We start from the raw sequence: 16,877 nt of genomic DNA, 5'->3' as shown, positions 1-16,877 counted from the left end.
CTTTTTCAGTACCATGCTGACTATTGTAGTGGATAGAGTTGTGTCTTCCAAAAAAGATATGTTCAATTCCTAACCTCCTTATTTAACCTTATTTGGAATCTAACCTTATTTGGAAATAGGGTATTTTCAGATCTAATCAAGTTAAGATTAAATCACATTGGGTTATGATGGTCCCTAATCCAATGACTAGAGTCCTTATAAGAGAGAGAATTTTGGACATAGGCATACAGAGAAGAGAGCACCACATTAAGACAAGGGTGGAGATTGGAGTAATGCATCTACAAGCCAAGGAACGCCAAGGATTTCACAGAGTCACCAGAAGCTGGAGAGAGGCAAGGAAGGATTCTTCCCTGAAGCCTTCGGAGAGAGCATGGCTTTGCTAATACCTTGGTTTTGGACTTCTAGCCTCCAGAACTGTAAGAGAATAATCTGCTATTTTAAGCCACCCTGTTTGTGGTAATTTCTTATAGCAGTCCTAGGGAGCTAACATAGCCATGAGGGGTCTTTTGCCTTTTCTTATAGACATTAGAATTAATTTGTCAGTATTTACATAATAGCTTGCTGAGATTTTGATTGGAAGTGCATTGAATCTATAGGTCAAGTGCAGAATTGTCATCTTAACAATATTAAGTGTTCCAGTCCGTCACTGTGGAATACTTACTCAGTTCTTTAGATCTTCTTTGGCTTCTTTCATTAGAGTTTTGTGGTTTTCTGCATATAGATTCTAAATTTGTTAGATTTATACCCATTTTATTTTCTTTCGGTGCTATTACAAATGGCATTGTGTTTTTAATTTCTAATTCCAGTGTTTATTACTGGTGTATTGGAAAGCAATTGACTTGTATGTTAACCTTGAATCTTGCAACCCCACTATAAATTACTTGTTATTTCAAGGAGTTGTTGATTCTTTGGGATTTTCTACATAAACAATTACAGCATTTGTGAACAAAGACAGTTTTATTTCTTCCTTCTCACTATGTATACCTTTTGTTTCCTTTTCTTGTCTTATTGCACTAGGTAGGACTCCTAGTATGATACTAAATAGGAGTGGTGAGAAGGGATATCCCTTTCACTGGCATCACTCTAGTGAGCCCATGCCACCATTATTATCTCTCACCTGGCCTATTGTAACAGCCTACTTACTGGTCTTCCTACTTTAGTTTTTGTTCCTGTAAAGTGTATTTTCTGTACAATAGCCAGAATTAGGTCTTAAGAATATAGACCAGATCATGTCACTTCCCAGATTAAGGCCACTCCAATAGACTGCAGTTGTGCTTATGATACAATTTAACTTCTCAGCCTGACCTACAATACCTTATATAACTTGGCCCCTGCATGCCTGGGTAACATCACCTTTTACGATTCTTCCTCTTGACCTCTAGATGCCAGCCACACTGGCCTTCTTTTTGTCCTTCAAGTACATTTCCCTTTGGGCCTTGGCACCCACTGTTGCTTCTGCCAAAAATGCTCTTTGTGTTATTGATATTTGTAGCACGAGTTTTTTCTGGTTATTCAGATCTGAGCTGAAGCATGACTTTCTCACAGTGGCTTCCTCAATATAATGTTACATTTAACCATTCTTGATCATGCTAATGTATTTTAATTTTTTGTGTAACTTTTACTGCTACCTGACATTGTCTTCTTTACTTAAAAAAATATATATCTGCTCCTCCTTCCCTGCCTGTAGGCCTTCCAGCCACTGGCAATCAGGTCCTTGAGAGGAGGACCCTTCCTCTCAGGTTTATCGCCATGTCTCCTGTGTCTGGAGCAGCACTGGGCATGGGGTGGGTGCTGACTGGCATCTTTCTATATCTCTATCCTTCCCTTGAATCAAATGCCCTTGTCGTCTCTACTCTTCAGTCTCCTCCTTTCAATTTTCTAGACTCCACACTTTTTCCTGCCCTAGAGCCTTTGGACATGCTGTTCTCTCTGCCCAGAATTTACCACATTCTCCCTCACCATTTTGCTTCAAAACCTTCTGTTCTTTCTTTAATGCTCAGTTGAATTGTCACTTTTCTGGAGAAACCTTCCCCAGTTCATATTACCATCTAATTCATGATTATTTTCATAGTTTTAATTTTGTATCTACTTGTATGATTATGAGATGGTCTGTCTTCCTTATTATTATTATTATTATTATTTTTTATTATACTTTAGGGTTTTAGGGTACATGTGCACAATGTGCAGGTTTGTTACATATGTATCCATGTGCCATGTTGATTTCCTGCACCCATCAACTCGTCATTTAGCATTAGGTGTATCTCCTAATGCTGTCCCTCCCCCCTCCCCCCACCCCACAACAGTCCCCGGAGTGTGATGTTCCCCTTCCTGTGTCCATGAGTTCTCATTGTTCAATTCCCACCTATGAGAGAGAACATGCGGTGTTTGGTTTTTTGTCCTTGCGATAGTTTACTGAGAATGATGTTTTCCAGTTTCATCCATGTCCCTACAAAGGACACGAACTCATCATTTTTTATGGCTGCTTCCTTATTATTTTGACAGCCCAAAAGGCAGGGCCTGGGCCTGCTTGGACTCCTCCTTTGTCTACTCCCCCCAGGACTCTGCCTTGACAAGTGCCCATGGTGCTCAGGAAATGATTGCTGAAGAAATGAATTCACTAAAGAAGAAACAGCAGATTCTATTGGTTCTAAGATGCATACTTTCTCAAACTAAACATTTCTGAAGTAAGGATGCATCTTGCAATTGAGGCATGTTAGAGTCGATGAAAAACAGTATAAATTGTTAATAAATATGTTAAAATATTCTGTTTCACTAGTAACCAAATAAATGCAAATTAAAACAACAGTAGGGGCCGGGCGCAGTGGCTCACGTCTGTAATCCTAGCACTTTTGGAGGCCCAGGTGGGCGGATTCCCTGGGAGTTCGAGACCAGCCTGAGCAACATGGTGAAACTCCATCTCTACTAAAATACAAAAAATTAGCTGGGCATGGCGGTGTGCACCAGTAGTCCCAGCTACTCAGGATGTTGAGGCAGGAGAATTGCTTGAACCTGGGAGGTGGAGGTTGCAATGAGCTGAGATCGTGCCACTGCACTCCAGCCTGGGCAACAGAGTGAGACTCTGTCTCCAACAAACAAACAAACAAACAAACAAACACCCCAACAACAGTAGGATGCTATATTTTCAGGTACCAAACTGGCAATTATTTTTTTGCAAGGATTTTTATAAACAATAATAATATTTGTAAAGATGTGAGAAAATAGGTACTTTTACATGATACAGGTAAGAATTTATATGTAAGAATTTATATTGGGACAATCTTTTTGGGGAGTAATTTGGCAATATATATCAAAGCCTTAAAAATATGAATCTACTGTGATTTTCAATTTCTAAAAATTGTTCTAAGGAAATAATCAGGGGTGTTTACAAACATTTCTGTGAATAATTCTCATTAGGTAACATCTTATAATAGTGAAAAATTGACTAATGATAATCTGTAAATGGAACAAAATCTGGTCTTAAATATGTATGCTTTCAAAGAATATTTAAGGATATGGAAAATTGTTCACATCATGTTTTTGATAGATTTTAAGTTCCATGAGAGCAGAAATGATTCATTGTATTATGTTTGATATATATCCAGTATCTAGCACATCCACATTAGGTGTAGGATGATTCCAATTTTAATTTTAAAAAGGTGTATATGTGTGTGTGTGTTTTTGTTATATGGTACACACAAAAGATTAGAAGTCATATAGCAATATCTTAACAAAGATTATCTTTGATGCAATTATAGGTTTTTAAATTTCTTAATTATAGTTTTCTATATTTTCTGAGTTTTCTATAAATATACATATTAGTTTTATAATGAGAAAAATTATGTTTGTCTTCTCAGACTCTACATTGGTGCTAAGTCAGTGAATGTGAGCATGTGGTAGGGTAGGGGGAAGGGTTTATGAATAAGGGTTTCTTAAGGCAAAGGAGATTGTTGAATTGAGTATTAAATGCAGTGATGGACATCATCCATTTCAACCTGAGCCCTTGTCAGGAATCTGGAAGCAAAGTCCTCTTGGATGTGCAGAAACCTCACCCCGGGCAGGAGCCCATCCCTGCACTGTTTGTCCAGGCATCCTTGTTTGCCTGCTCCAAGCAGCTCCTCCTGACTCTGAGGCTCCCTGTCTCTTGCTTCTTCCTCTAAGTTCTCATTCCCACCCCAGGCCCCATTGCTTGAATGGCCACTTTGTACAAACATCTTGGACGCTGGCTCTCAGCATTCTGTCTCCCTTGTCTGTGTTTTAGTTTTTGCTTTTTGACTTGAAGCACCATAGCTCCAGCCTCCCTACAAAGCTGAGGGTTGTGGAATGTGATCCATGGAAAAACAGGCAGAAAGAAAGCCGGAGAATAGTCAAGGCTGAGGTGACTTCATCGTGAGCAAAGGAATGGATGAGGAGCAAAGAATATATTTATGTCAAACATATTAAATGCCATAATTTTAACAAATGAACAAATGTAGACATTTAGATACTGGAACATATGGAAAAGGAAATTCTAAAAATGAAGCTTTGCAGCACCATGTATTTAATTGGGTCTTTAAGTTAAAAAATTCTGTTTTCATATGTGTATAAGGTATAACTACACACACACACACACACACACACACACACACACTGTATGTCTCCTTATTTTGTTCTTTTAGGATTTTCTTTCGGTTAAAGCCAGCAGTTCAAGATAGTTGCAACAGAGGGCAGAATGGTGTAAGAAATTTAAATATCTTTTTCTTCTTATCTGAAAATCACCCCAAAATACAAATTAGAGCAATGCATGGATTGAGCTATAAATACTCTTTTTTGACTAGTTTTCAACATTTACATGCAAAGATTATTAGTTATTTTTCATGTCATAGTATAAACTGTTTGGCATTATATGTAAATCTTAATACAAGCAAAGTGCTGAACCCTTGAGAGAGAACCTGAATGCTAAGGCATTTAACTTCTATATCAATATTAAGATTAAGCAATGGGTATTCTTTGTTCTTTTCCAAATATGCTGTGAGATTATTTACTTTTCTTTCCATTCTAGTGCTGCAATGCAGGCTTATTGAACTTACTGTCCCTGACAAATATCGATTAATGTTCTTTATTGGGAGTTTTTTGAAGTTTATGGGCAAGACCAATGAAGCAGAAGAGTTGTTCTTGAGTGTTGAGGACATGTTAGTATAGGTAAACTGAGAGTATATTTTAAATCCTTCAAACTTTATTCCTTTTGTGTTAGATATTTTCAGATATTATTTACCTTTGTTCATGTAAAAGTAATTTAATGCAATAGAGGAATCCATTTTGTTCGCCAGTGAGGAAGCTGTGATTTTAACCCATGCCCCAACTACACATTAATGACAACAAACAATAAGTAGATAGGAATCATTGTAGAATGAATGAGTACTGATAGGTGACACTTTGGAAAAAAAATGTTCATGAAGCAAAAATGGAAATACAGTGGTAGATTGAAATGAATTAATAAAAGACTAGCCAAAGACTTGGTTATAAGTTTCATAAAGATGTTGGGAGGCCAGGCACGGTGGCTCACGCTTGTAATCCCAGCATTTTGGGGGGCCAAGGTAGGCAGATCATAAGGTCAAGAGATTGAGACCATCCTGGCCAACATGGTGAAACCCCATCTCTACTAAAAATACAAAAATTAGCTGGGCATGGTGGTGCGTGCCTGTAGTTCCAGTTACTCGGGAGGCTGAAGCAAGGAGAATCGCTTGAACCTGAACCTGGGAGGCGGAGGTTGCAGTGAGCCGAGATCGCTCCACTGCACTCCAGCCTGGCGACAAAGCAAGACTCCATCTAAAAAAAAAAAAAAAAAAAAAAGAGATATTGGAGAAGGTTGATTGATGTCTTGGCCCTATATTGATTTGCTTTTTCTGAAATATGAACGTTTGGCTTTGTTGGCTACAATGAAAGCATAACTCATAACATAACTCATAACATAACATAACTCATAATAACTATATGCTTATGATGACATTTAACTACTATTTTATTTAATGTAAGTTTATTTGTTGGGGGGACAGGGTCTTGCTCTGTCATCCAGGCTGGAGTGCAGTGGTGTGATCATGGCTCACTGCAGCCTCAACCTTCCTGGCTTAATCAGTCATCCCACCTCAGTCTCCCAAGTAGCTGGGACCACAGGGGTGCCCTACCACGCCTGGATAGTGTTTTAATTTTTTTGTAGAGACAGGATTTTGCTACGTTGCTTAGGCTGGTCTCAAACTTCTGAACTCAAGCGATCCTCCCATCTTGGCCTTCCAAAGTGCTAGGATTATAAGTGTGAGTCACCACTCCTGGCCTAACTGCTATTTTTTTTTTAAAGTATTAACTTTCACTGATTTTAATAGAATTTGTGGGTTTAGGGTAGTCTAACTCAAGACACAGCTGTTTTTATTTTAAAAAAAAGACCTTTAAACTTTCATAAAACACTGCCCTCGTCGCCATCAACATGCGTCTTTCTAGAAGGAGTTCTAGTAAAGAGACTTAAAAGACTCAGCAATGAAAGTCCTTTTATGGCAGAGACCATGTTTGTTTACCAATTTGTGTTCCTCCATGGCATATTATAGCCTGTGGGTGCTTAATAACTGTTAGAAGTGAATCTATAAATCAATTTGAACTGACAGGTTCCTCCATGCCCTTAGAAGGTGGCATGCAATTGTGAATAGAGCATGGGCTGTTTTCAGACTGACCCAGATTTCAATCCTAGTTTTGCCACTTTCTGCTTGTGTGATCTTGGTAGGAATTTTAACCTGCGCTCTGGTGAGTTCTCATTTTTGAGGATTCTAATATCTATCTCAAGGGACTGTTAACACGGTCAAGTAAGAAGGTGCATAAAGCACTTCGCATAATGTCTGGCACACAGCAAGATCTTAAGTATGGTAGCTATTTTGTTATTACTGTCTTTGTGTAATGAAGCAAATGAGGCCTAGGTGAGAAATATAAGGGAGTTTGATTTAAGCTTTTAAGAGAACTTCCCACTTCAGAGTGCTCCTTCTGGAGGCATCAATCTTATGATTCTATCTTCAAAATATTTTTGCAGCAGTTCTTTGGGACTGGCCACCATGAAGACTATTAAAAGAATGTTTTTAGGCTCTGAAGGCACTTCCAAAAGAGGTTTTATGACTATTTTGGGCAATAACAACTTCTTTGAAATATGTGCCTGACATTCTTTTTTTTTTGGTTTCTAACAGGTTATTTTTAATACAAATCAAGTTTGGCATATTTCATTTTTATCATTACTTTGCTTTTGAAGTGGTAACTGAACCACTCTAATGCTGAGTAAATGGAGATCAAAATATTTATAGAGGCTTCATCATACATAACCCAGCTCCAGGGATACAATAGCAAGAATCAAACATGATTACTCCCCTCAGGCAGCTCACAGTCATTTGGGAGAAATAACTATTAATAAGACATTAGTCCAATGATTATTCAAATCAATATATAATTACAAACTGTCTTAAGAGCTAGTAAAGAATATTAATGCTATGTAAATACAGTCATACATCACTTAACAACAGAAATCTGTTCTGAGAATGCATTGTTACGTACCTGACATTCTTTTTGGGTGGTCGTCGCTTGTTATAGCAAACTAACATTCTTGAGGGGAAAGATCTTGTTATTTGTGATATATGCATTCTGTACTGTACTGCTTTTATAATTTCTTCAGATAAGGTCATTTTGAAATTTAATCCAGCGGTTTTCAACTAGGGGACGATTTTGGTCCCCAGGGAACGTTTGGCAAGGCTGGAGACATTTTTGGTTGTCATAGCTTGGGGGAGAGTTGCTACTGGCATCCAGTGGGTAGGCCAGAGGTGCTGCTGAACATCCCATAGAGCATAGTTCCTCACAGCGCAGGGTTATCCTGCCCAAAATGCCAGTGGTGCCCAGGTTGAGAAACCCTGATTTAGGTGACATGTTTATTAAAAATTGATCTCTGGGGCTGGGTGTGGTGGCTTATGCCTGTAATCCCAGCACTTAGGGAGGCTGAGGTGGATGGATCACTTGAGGTCAGGAGTTCAAGACCAGCCTGGCCAACATGGTGAAACCCCATCTCTACTAAAAGTACAAAAATTAACTGGGCATGGTGGTGCGTTGGGTCATTGAATTCCCCTAAAAATAATTTACTATACCCCCTAAAATTATCTTTACATCCCCATCTCCCTTCTCCTAAGAGGTAGGGTATAAAAATGTTTGTATTCTGTAATTCCCCCCTGTGCGTGCTAACAAATGTGTATGCCATTTCTCCTATTAATCTGCCTTTTGTCAGTTGATTTTTTCGGCAAAACTTCAGAGGGTAAAGGATAAGTTTCTCCTTGGCCCCTACATCCTGAAATAAATATGCTAGACCAGTAAGGGGAATTTAAATTCAAGTCTCTGTGCACAAATGTGTCAAACATAAAGTTAGCTGCTCTCTGGTCACATTTGAATTCAAGCAGCGTTCACAGCTGTTCATTTGAATTCTGGATACCACCTCCTCTGAAATCTTTAACATATGCAAGACATTGTCACGTTATTCTTTAAAACTTTTTATTTCCACTGGGCGCGGTGGCTCATGCCTGTAATCCCAGCACTTTGGGAGGCCGAGGCGGGCGTATCACTTGAGGTCAGGAGTTCGATACTAGCCTGGCCAACCACAGTGAAACCCTGTCTCTACTAAAAATACAAACATTAACTGGGTTTGCAATGCCTCCCAATACATCTTTTACCATAACCATTATCTTATATATATATTTAGAATTTCCTAAGAAATGATGTAAAGCATACAGTCTTTTTCAATGTCATTATGAATAAGCCTTCGTTGGGTAGGTATCTGGTATCTGTATGTATCCTAATGCTGTGTTTTCTCAGGGATGGTTCCCTTTTCATTTTGTACAGAGCCAGTCTATGACAGACATGCTTCTCAAAGTACAGAATGCTATTGGAAAACTGTATCTTGAAACTGCAATGACTCAGGAAGAGTTCCAGTATTTCCAGAAAGCATGGTCAAGCATGCTGCATCTTTCACTCGGTGACTTAGAAGACAGCCGGGACTTGGTGCAGCAGAAAGGTATGGTGGACGCATGCAGAGGGAACAGCCTCTCATGTGTCACAGAGTCAATCTCCTCCTGGACTATTCCCACCTGTGAGAAAAAGGAAATGAATGCGTGTGTTTTGTTTACTTGGTGTTTTTGTCTTGTTTTGTTTAGTTTTGGAGACGGAGTCTTGCTCTGTCACCCAGGCTGGAGTGCAGTGGTGCGATCTTGGCTCACTGCAACCTCCGCCTTCTGGGTTCAAGAGATTCTTCTGCCTCAGCCTCCCAAGTAGCTGGGATTACCGGCGCCCACCACTATGCCCGGCTAATTTTTGTAGTTTTAGTATAGATGGGGTTTCGCCATGTTGGCCAGGCTGGTTTCAAACTCCTGTCCTCAGGTGATCTGCCTGCCTTGGCCTCCCAAAGTGCTGGGATTACAGGTGTGAGCCACGGTGCCCAGTCTACTTGGTGTTTTTGGAGGGCTGCTGGGTATGTGAGGATTGAACATAAAGTGTTCCTGATTCTGATGGACCACCCTATTAGAATGTCATTGTCTGTTAGGGTGAGCTTCAGAGAAGGAAGCTTCAGGCAGTAAGGTGGGGGCATCATGGTTCAACTCTGAAACCAGCTTTTCTGGGTTTAAACCCCATTTCTTCACTTATTAGCTCTGTGTGCCTTTAGAGACATTACTTAAACTTTCTGGGTCACAGTTTTTATGTTTACAAGGTAGGGATAAAAATAGCATCCACATTGCATATTGTCGCGAGACTAAAAGCGTTAGGAGGCTGGAAAGCACAGAGAATGGTGCCTGGCACATAAGTAGGTACTAATTGATGAATGGCAGCCAATGTTTTATTCTCCAGTATTTGATGCCTGAGGCCACTGTGATACCACTGATATAGCAGAGACAAAGAATGTTTAGTGGATTAAGGTATTAAGAAATTTTGGCTCACTCATTTACAGACTAGAGGTCTCTAGACGTGTGTCACACTTACATGGCTGTATCAATTAGCTTTTGTTGCATAACCATCCCAAAACTCTGTGGCTTAAAACAATGTTTATATTTGCCATGAGCCTGTAGGTCAGCTGGGGGATTCCACTGGTCCAGGGTGGGCTCAACAGATTTGGGCTTGGCCCGGGCAAGCATCTGAGGTCGGCTGGCAGGGCTGATGGGGCTGGCTGGTCCAACCTTACTTAGTTGTCTGGTGGTTGTCTGGCTGAGATGACAGTGGTGGCTGGACCATGTGTTCGTCATCCTCCAGGAGGACAGCCTGGTCCTCTTCCCTTGGCAGCTCACAGGATTCCAAGAGGGAGAGCAGAAGCCTAGACTTAGGCTCAGAACTGGTACAATGCCTCTTTCCACCACATTCATTTGGCCAAAGCAAGTCATCAGGCTGTGTCCACCTCTTGATAGGAGGAAGTACAGAGTAGCATAGCATGGCAAAAGGTAGTTGAGTAAAGACTAGTGTAGAGAATTGCAGCTGTTTCTGAAATCTGCCCCATGGCTAGAAGATCAAAGGTCGCCTCAGGCAATTCTGCCCCATGGCTAGAAGATCAAAGGTCGCCTTGGGCAAGCTACTTACCCTCTCTAAGGTTCTCATCTGCAAGTTCACTTTGGTAGTGATAGTTATCATTCATTGAGTGCTTACTATGTGCTTTATGCTGATGATCTCTTTTATCCTCAAACATACCTCATACAGCATGTATAGCTGAATGTCAGAGAGATTAAATAACTTAAACTACATCAGCTCCTGCAGCTATCAATCTGAAGCTGAGAGTCCAAGCTAGGCTGTCTGACACCAGAGCATGTCTGGGCAACTCGTTGTACAGAATTTCTTCTAGACATTTATGAAGCTCTAATCCTTGGTATATAGAGTCTAGCTTCCAAGTTGTTGTCCTAATGCAGGCAAGCCTGGTCACAGGTATGCTGGGACCTTGGTGGCAATCAGGGCCACGTATATGGCACAGTGGCAATCAGGGCCACTTATGTGGGAGCTGGGCCTGGCCCTCCAGAGGCAGCTGAAGAGTCCAAAATGCAGAGTTCCAAGGGGTCAGGCCACCATGGCTTGGTATATACAAGTGTTAATTTTCCAAGGAGACCAAATCAGCAGGGGTAGGGGAGCGGGGGCCTGGTGAAATGGGATGCCAGGAAGTCATTTGTGGCAGCTTTGATAGGAGCATGCTGTAGTTCTGGTCCCCTGACAAGGGTTAGGTGTGGGCTTATGGCTTGAGCAAGCAGATGAAGAGGTGGGAGTGAGGATTCCACCCTGACCAGCATTCACACACTCAAGAGCTGTTTACCGAGTGCCTGCATGCACCAGGTGCTATGCTGAGTCCAGAAAAGTGGTCTAGGCAGGAGCACCAACTCTACCCTCTAAAGGAGGTGCTACAGAAAATATAAGTGAGCCAACCCATGAAATGATTGCAAGCTGTCATAAATGCAAACAAGAAATAGAGCTAGAGCACTGGTGTGTGTGTGTGTTGGTGGGGGGAATATTTGTGAAAGGCAGATCAAGATGCCTCTTTGGGGAGCGGACAGTGAAGCTGAGACCCAGTGGACTACTGGAGCCACATGTGGTGAGAGAGGGGGCGGTCCTGGTAGAGGGAAGAGCATGAGATGGGAGAGGGCTGGGCCTGTCCTAGAAGTGGAAGGAAGCCTCAGTGACCAAAGAGCAGGAGGCAGCTGGATCCCGATTGTGCAGGGTCTTGGGCTTTGGGCCTTGGGCCTCGGGCAGGCATTTAGATTTTATTCTAAATGCAAAGGGAAGCCATTGCAGGGACTTAGGGTGGGGATGACACCTCTAATTTCTGTCTTGAGATCACTTTTGCTGCTGCATGGAGAATGCATTACATGTTGGGTAAGAGTGGACACAGAGAGAACAGTTACGTGACTGTCCTGCCCTGGTGTCCAAGTGCAAGTCGTGAGGCCTTGGGTGGAGGAAGACAGAGAAGCCTACAGTGGGCACTGGACAATGAATTAGGCACTACTGATGATGGCAAGAGATGCTACTTGATAGCTTAATGCTAATCCTTCTTAATGAAGCCTGAATTCCATAGCACAAGGAGTTAAATCTGCTCTTCTATGCTGCCAGCAATGCTCTAATAACACCTTCTTGGAACATTATTCTGTGAGTCTGCTAGAGCTGCCATAACAATCAGTGGACTGCAGCCTGGGTGGCATAAACAATAGCAACTCATTTCTCAAAGTTCTGGAGGCTAGAAGTCCAAGGTCAAGGTGTCAGCAGGGTTTTTTTTGTTTTGTTTTGTTTATCTCCTGAGACCTCTCTCTTTGGCTTGCAGATGACTGCCTTCTCCCTGTGTCCTCACACAGTTTTTTCTCGGCATATGTATGTGTGTGTGTGTCCATCCTTATCTCCTTTTCTTCTAAGGACACCCATCATATTGGATTAGGGCCCACCCTAATGACCTCATTTTAACTTACTTCTTCAAGGACCTTATTTGCAAATATTATCACATTCTGAGATACTAGGGGTTAGGACTTCAACATACAAATTTTGAGGGAACTCAGTTCAACCCAAACAATTATTTTTTTTTCTCTTCCCATAACAAAGTGTGGCTTAAAAACCATTTTCTACTCTTTAGGAGTCTGTATTATTGTCAAAATATTTAACTCTCAATAAAGGAACAAAATTACGGGGCCTTTGCAGACAGTGCATTCCCAAGGCAGTGCATATCTAGGTACAACCCATTATTTATTAATTGGGTCTGTGAGACTCATTCGTGTGCTTCTTATTATAAGGCTGTATAGTTTTATTGTGTCTTATTGCAGGACCGTACTGGCTGTCTTCTGTAGGGCTCAGTTACCTTGGCTTCGTTGTATCCATATTTTCACTCTATTTCTGACCTGTTCATTTGCAAACAAACTCAGAATTAGGTTTCAATCTATTGTCTTGGCTCCTTGGCTGTAAAACTGCTGTGCATACACAAACATGTCGCATGAAAACCAACCTCCATGCAGTATATGTCAGTAGTGGATTTATTAAGAAAAACCTGCCTATTGCCAGTGATGAAATGATATTAAATGCCATGCCTATTGACATCTTAATTCTTTTGTGGAAAAAAGAAAACCCTTAAGCATCATATTCTTTGCCAATTTATTCCCTGCAGTCGGAGTTTTGAACAACCTGGCAAAGTCAGCATCTGAAGAATACTTAAAAGAAAACCACATTTTGGAATATGCAACTGAAATTTCCATCTTACTGCATAACAATCCCCGTGATCAAGCTACCATGAAATACATCAAAGGTGTTCTAATGTAAACATGTATTAAATTTTTTTTTTTTGTTTTCTGTACTAGCTTTTATTCTTTCAATTAAGATATTTAACCTATACGTGTTCATCCATTTTCTAACTGATTTAGTTAAGAAATGCTGATGGTTAACGTTTTTATTCTCTAGCTTAGTGGTTCTCAGCCAGGGGCAATTTTGGGCCCTTCCCCACCTAGGGGACTTTTGGCAATGCCTGCAGACATTTTTGTTGTCATGTCTTGGGGGATTATTATTAGCATCTAGTATGTAGGGGCCAGGGATGCTGCTAAACATCACACAATGCACAGGGCAGCCCCCCACAACAAAGATTTATCCGGCCTAAATGTCAGTAGTGCTGAGGGTGAAAATAGTGCTCTAGTTTTTAAATGTTTTTTTAAGAGTCAGGGATCTTGCTCTGTCACCCAGGCTTGTGTGCAGTGGTGCAATCATAGCTCACTGAACGGGGCTCAAGCGATCCTCTTGCCTTAGCCTTCCAAGTAGCTGGGACTACAGGTATGCACTACCATGCCTGGCTTATTTATTTATTTATTATTTTTTTAGAGATGGGGTCTTGCTATGTTGTCCAGGCTGATCTTGAACTCCTGGACTCAAGCATCAGCTTCCCGAGTAACTGGGATTACAGGCAACAGCCACCAAACCCAGCTCTCTAGTTTCTTTATAAAGATGTACAAATTTCTTATAAATCATTTTGAAGCTCTTGCCTCGCTGCTATTATAAATTGCTCTTTTTTATATTTTCCAGGACAGATTTTTTATATAAAATCCAATATGTTTATGAGAATTATGTTTGATTGCACAATGAATATAACCAACATGCCCAGTAAAAAACGCACATGTGTTTTTATTTTCAGGTTCATTGCTGGAAATACCTCTCTTGCAAAAATGAAACTTCAAGAGTGCTTACATATCAGGAAAAGCTTGTTTGGCAAGAAAAACATGCTGGTTGGAGAAGTTATGGAATTTTTAGCAGATTTGCTATTTTTTCCCCAGAGAGATAGTAAAAAGTAAGTTTTTATGAAATGTTTCTAGAAGTGTCTTCCTGTCTCCCTGCCAAAAGTGCCCCTACCAGTGGCAGGGAGGTCTGGGGTTACCCATCAGGGGTAACTCTTGTAATACTTCTTTGGCTCCAGCCCTGCTCAGAAGCCTGGGGATTCACCCCACCATAAAGTATTCAAAAGGAACTCTTGGGCTGGGCATGGTGGCTCACACCTGTTAATCCCAGCACTTTGTGAGGCTGAGGCAGGCGGATCACTTGAGGTCAGGAGTTTGAGACCAGCCTGGTCAACATGGTGAAATCCCATCTCTACTAAAAATACAAAGATTAGCTGGGCATGGTGGCGTGCACCTGTGGTCCCAGCTACTTGGGAGGCTGAGGCAGGATAATTACTTCAACCTGGGAGGTGGAGTTGCAGTGAGCTGAGATCGTGCCACTGCACTCCAGCCTGGGCAACAGAGCAAGACTCCTGTTTCAAAAAAAAAAAAAAAAAGGAAAAGGAGCTCTTGGCTCACAAGTGGTGTGGAGGTTCTGGCAGTAGAGAAAGGACATAGGAGTACAATGTGGTTGTGAGTGGTTCCCAGTGCCACTCACAGGCCTTGTGAGGAAGATGCTCTTACTTCTGGGTCTCTATGCAGCCCTCAGCCATGGCCGTTGTCTATGGTACTACACCATCCTGCTCTCTCTTCTGCAAGACCTAGGCCAGAGCCTCCAATGCCTCAGGTCATGTTCACCAGCCACCTCTCCTTGCTCAGGGAGTCCTCTTATTCTTCTGTGATGTGCAGGGTTCCCCTCAGTGCCTCACACAAGACATCTCCGTTTAAAACACACTTGTAGGTGCCACCCTCCAGACCGACTGAGTGTGAGCATCTGCCAGGGCTGACCGCTACTTCTCTTGGCAGGTTGCTATGAGAGAAGGTTCTTTGTGAACCCACAGAGAGACAAGCACGCCCTTGCTTCCATAGCCGATTTAGCTGCCTGGATGGTTAGGGATGCTCTAGGCTACATTTTGAAGTTGGGAAGTTTTGTTTTGGTAGCCCCTCTTCCCTACTGTCCCTGAGTTCGTTTCCTGGGCTCTATGTTTGTCTCAGACTGAGCACATCAGCCCCATCAGGGCCCAGGGCTTCAGCTGCTGTTCCATAAGATGAGGGTTCCCTGTTCCCTGGCTTGCTTTTCCATTTCCATTTTCCATGTTCCTCCAAGTCATTTTCCTCCCACCAGGCAGGTGACTTCTTGCTGCTTTTGCTTCCAGGAAGACTAGGATATTGGTCATCTCTTAACACTTGAGTGCAAATCAGTATTAACCCTTTCTAAAAGGCATTTAAAGGGTAACTACCTTTTAAAGAGTAGCCCAATTAAGGGAGGACCTAAGGGTACAACAGTGGGTGCTATATAGTAGTGGTGAGATGGTGGGCTGTGGAGTCTGATTGCCTGAGTTCACCTTTCATTTCTGCCACTTAGTAACAATGAGAAGTTACTGTTAAGGTCAAGCACTTACCATCTTGGTATCTCATTCATTTCCTCCTTGGTAAAATGAAGGAAGTAACAGTGTCTTCCTGGCAGGATCTTTGTGAGGATTAAGAGATCCTATATGTAAAGAGCTTAGCAGAAAACCTGGCACACGCTAAAAGAGTTTGATAAATTGAGTCATTCGTATTTTGTTATTTTGCTCCCCAGCAGGTGTTTTTTGAGGCACTTGACACCACATACGCCTCCTCTTACTCATATTAAGACCAGCACTGTGAGCAGAGCACAGGACTTTCTTTACAGAAGCAAAAAGCTTGACTGTAGAACCGTTGCCTCGTAAAAGAAAATCTAAACACATAGCATACTGACTGAGTCATCTCTCCTGCCTGGCTGCCCCACCCCAAATCACAAGACACTGAGTACTGCTGGGCCATTCCGCAAGGCCAGCCTTGATGACCATACATGGATGGCTTCCTCTAGGCCTCACTGTCAACAGCCAACCTTCGAAACAACGGAGTAGCCAGCCATCTCCTTGTTGAAGGTTATCCTTAGGTGACTGTGTCTTTCACGTTGGTTCAAACCAGGAGACATTTTATTGTGTAACTTGACTCACCTCTCAAGCACGTGTAGACCCTTTGCCCCGGTGGCCAGGGGCCCTCGAGACAGCACTCATGCACCACAGAAGTGATCCATGGGATCCTGAGGGCTTTGTAGAAGGGGTCTGGGTAGGGCTGGACAAATGAGGTCAAATTAAAAAATTAAAGTTAAGAAAGCAGATCAGAGAAGAGTGAACAAGATGTTTTAAGAGGAACAGTGACAGATTCTTAGTGAAATGATTGTCATCTACTTTCCCCCAACCATTTGCCCATCCATCTGTAGTTATCCTTCAGTCAGCATCCTTGGCACAGTCACTTTATGGAATGGCAGCTGAAGCACTGGGCCCTGGTGGGGCTAATGCGCTCAATCTGAGATGAGCATAGAGCCCAGGAACTTCTTCCCTTACCCAGCTCCGTTTTGTCTCCTCTTATGAAAGTCATCAGAAACAACCCCAAAGTGTCCTCTGCACTTTTGACCTCGTTGGCCCTCTCCTCCCAAGCATTTGAGAG

General features: G+C 41.9%; 1 protein-coding gene across 1 annotated transcript in view; it reads left to right on the top strand.

Moving 5' to 3' along the window:
* LOC100607713 (putative tetratricopeptide repeat protein 41) overlaps positions 1 to 16,877 on the top strand; it is a 72,437-nt gene that overhangs the window by 40,176 nt on the left and 15,384 nt on the right. Inside the window, 4 exon segments of the mRNA XM_004089424.3 lie at positions 5,039 to 5,178; positions 8,887 to 9,058; positions 13,151 to 13,298; positions 14,162 to 14,314. Of these exon segments, the coding sequence (XP_004089472.2) occupies positions 5,039 to 5,178; positions 8,887 to 9,058; positions 13,151 to 13,298; positions 14,162 to 14,314 (613 nt within the window).

This window comes from Nomascus leucogenys, chromosome 10 (genome assembly GCF_006542625.1).
Source record: "Nomascus leucogenys isolate Asia chromosome 10, Asia_NLE_v1, whole genome shotgun sequence".
Classification (NCBI taxonomy): Eukaryota; Metazoa; Chordata; class Mammalia; order Primates; family Hylobatidae; genus Nomascus; species Nomascus leucogenys.
Note: the sequence above shows the minus strand (reverse complement) of the source record. Positions and strands in the feature narration are given on the sequence as shown.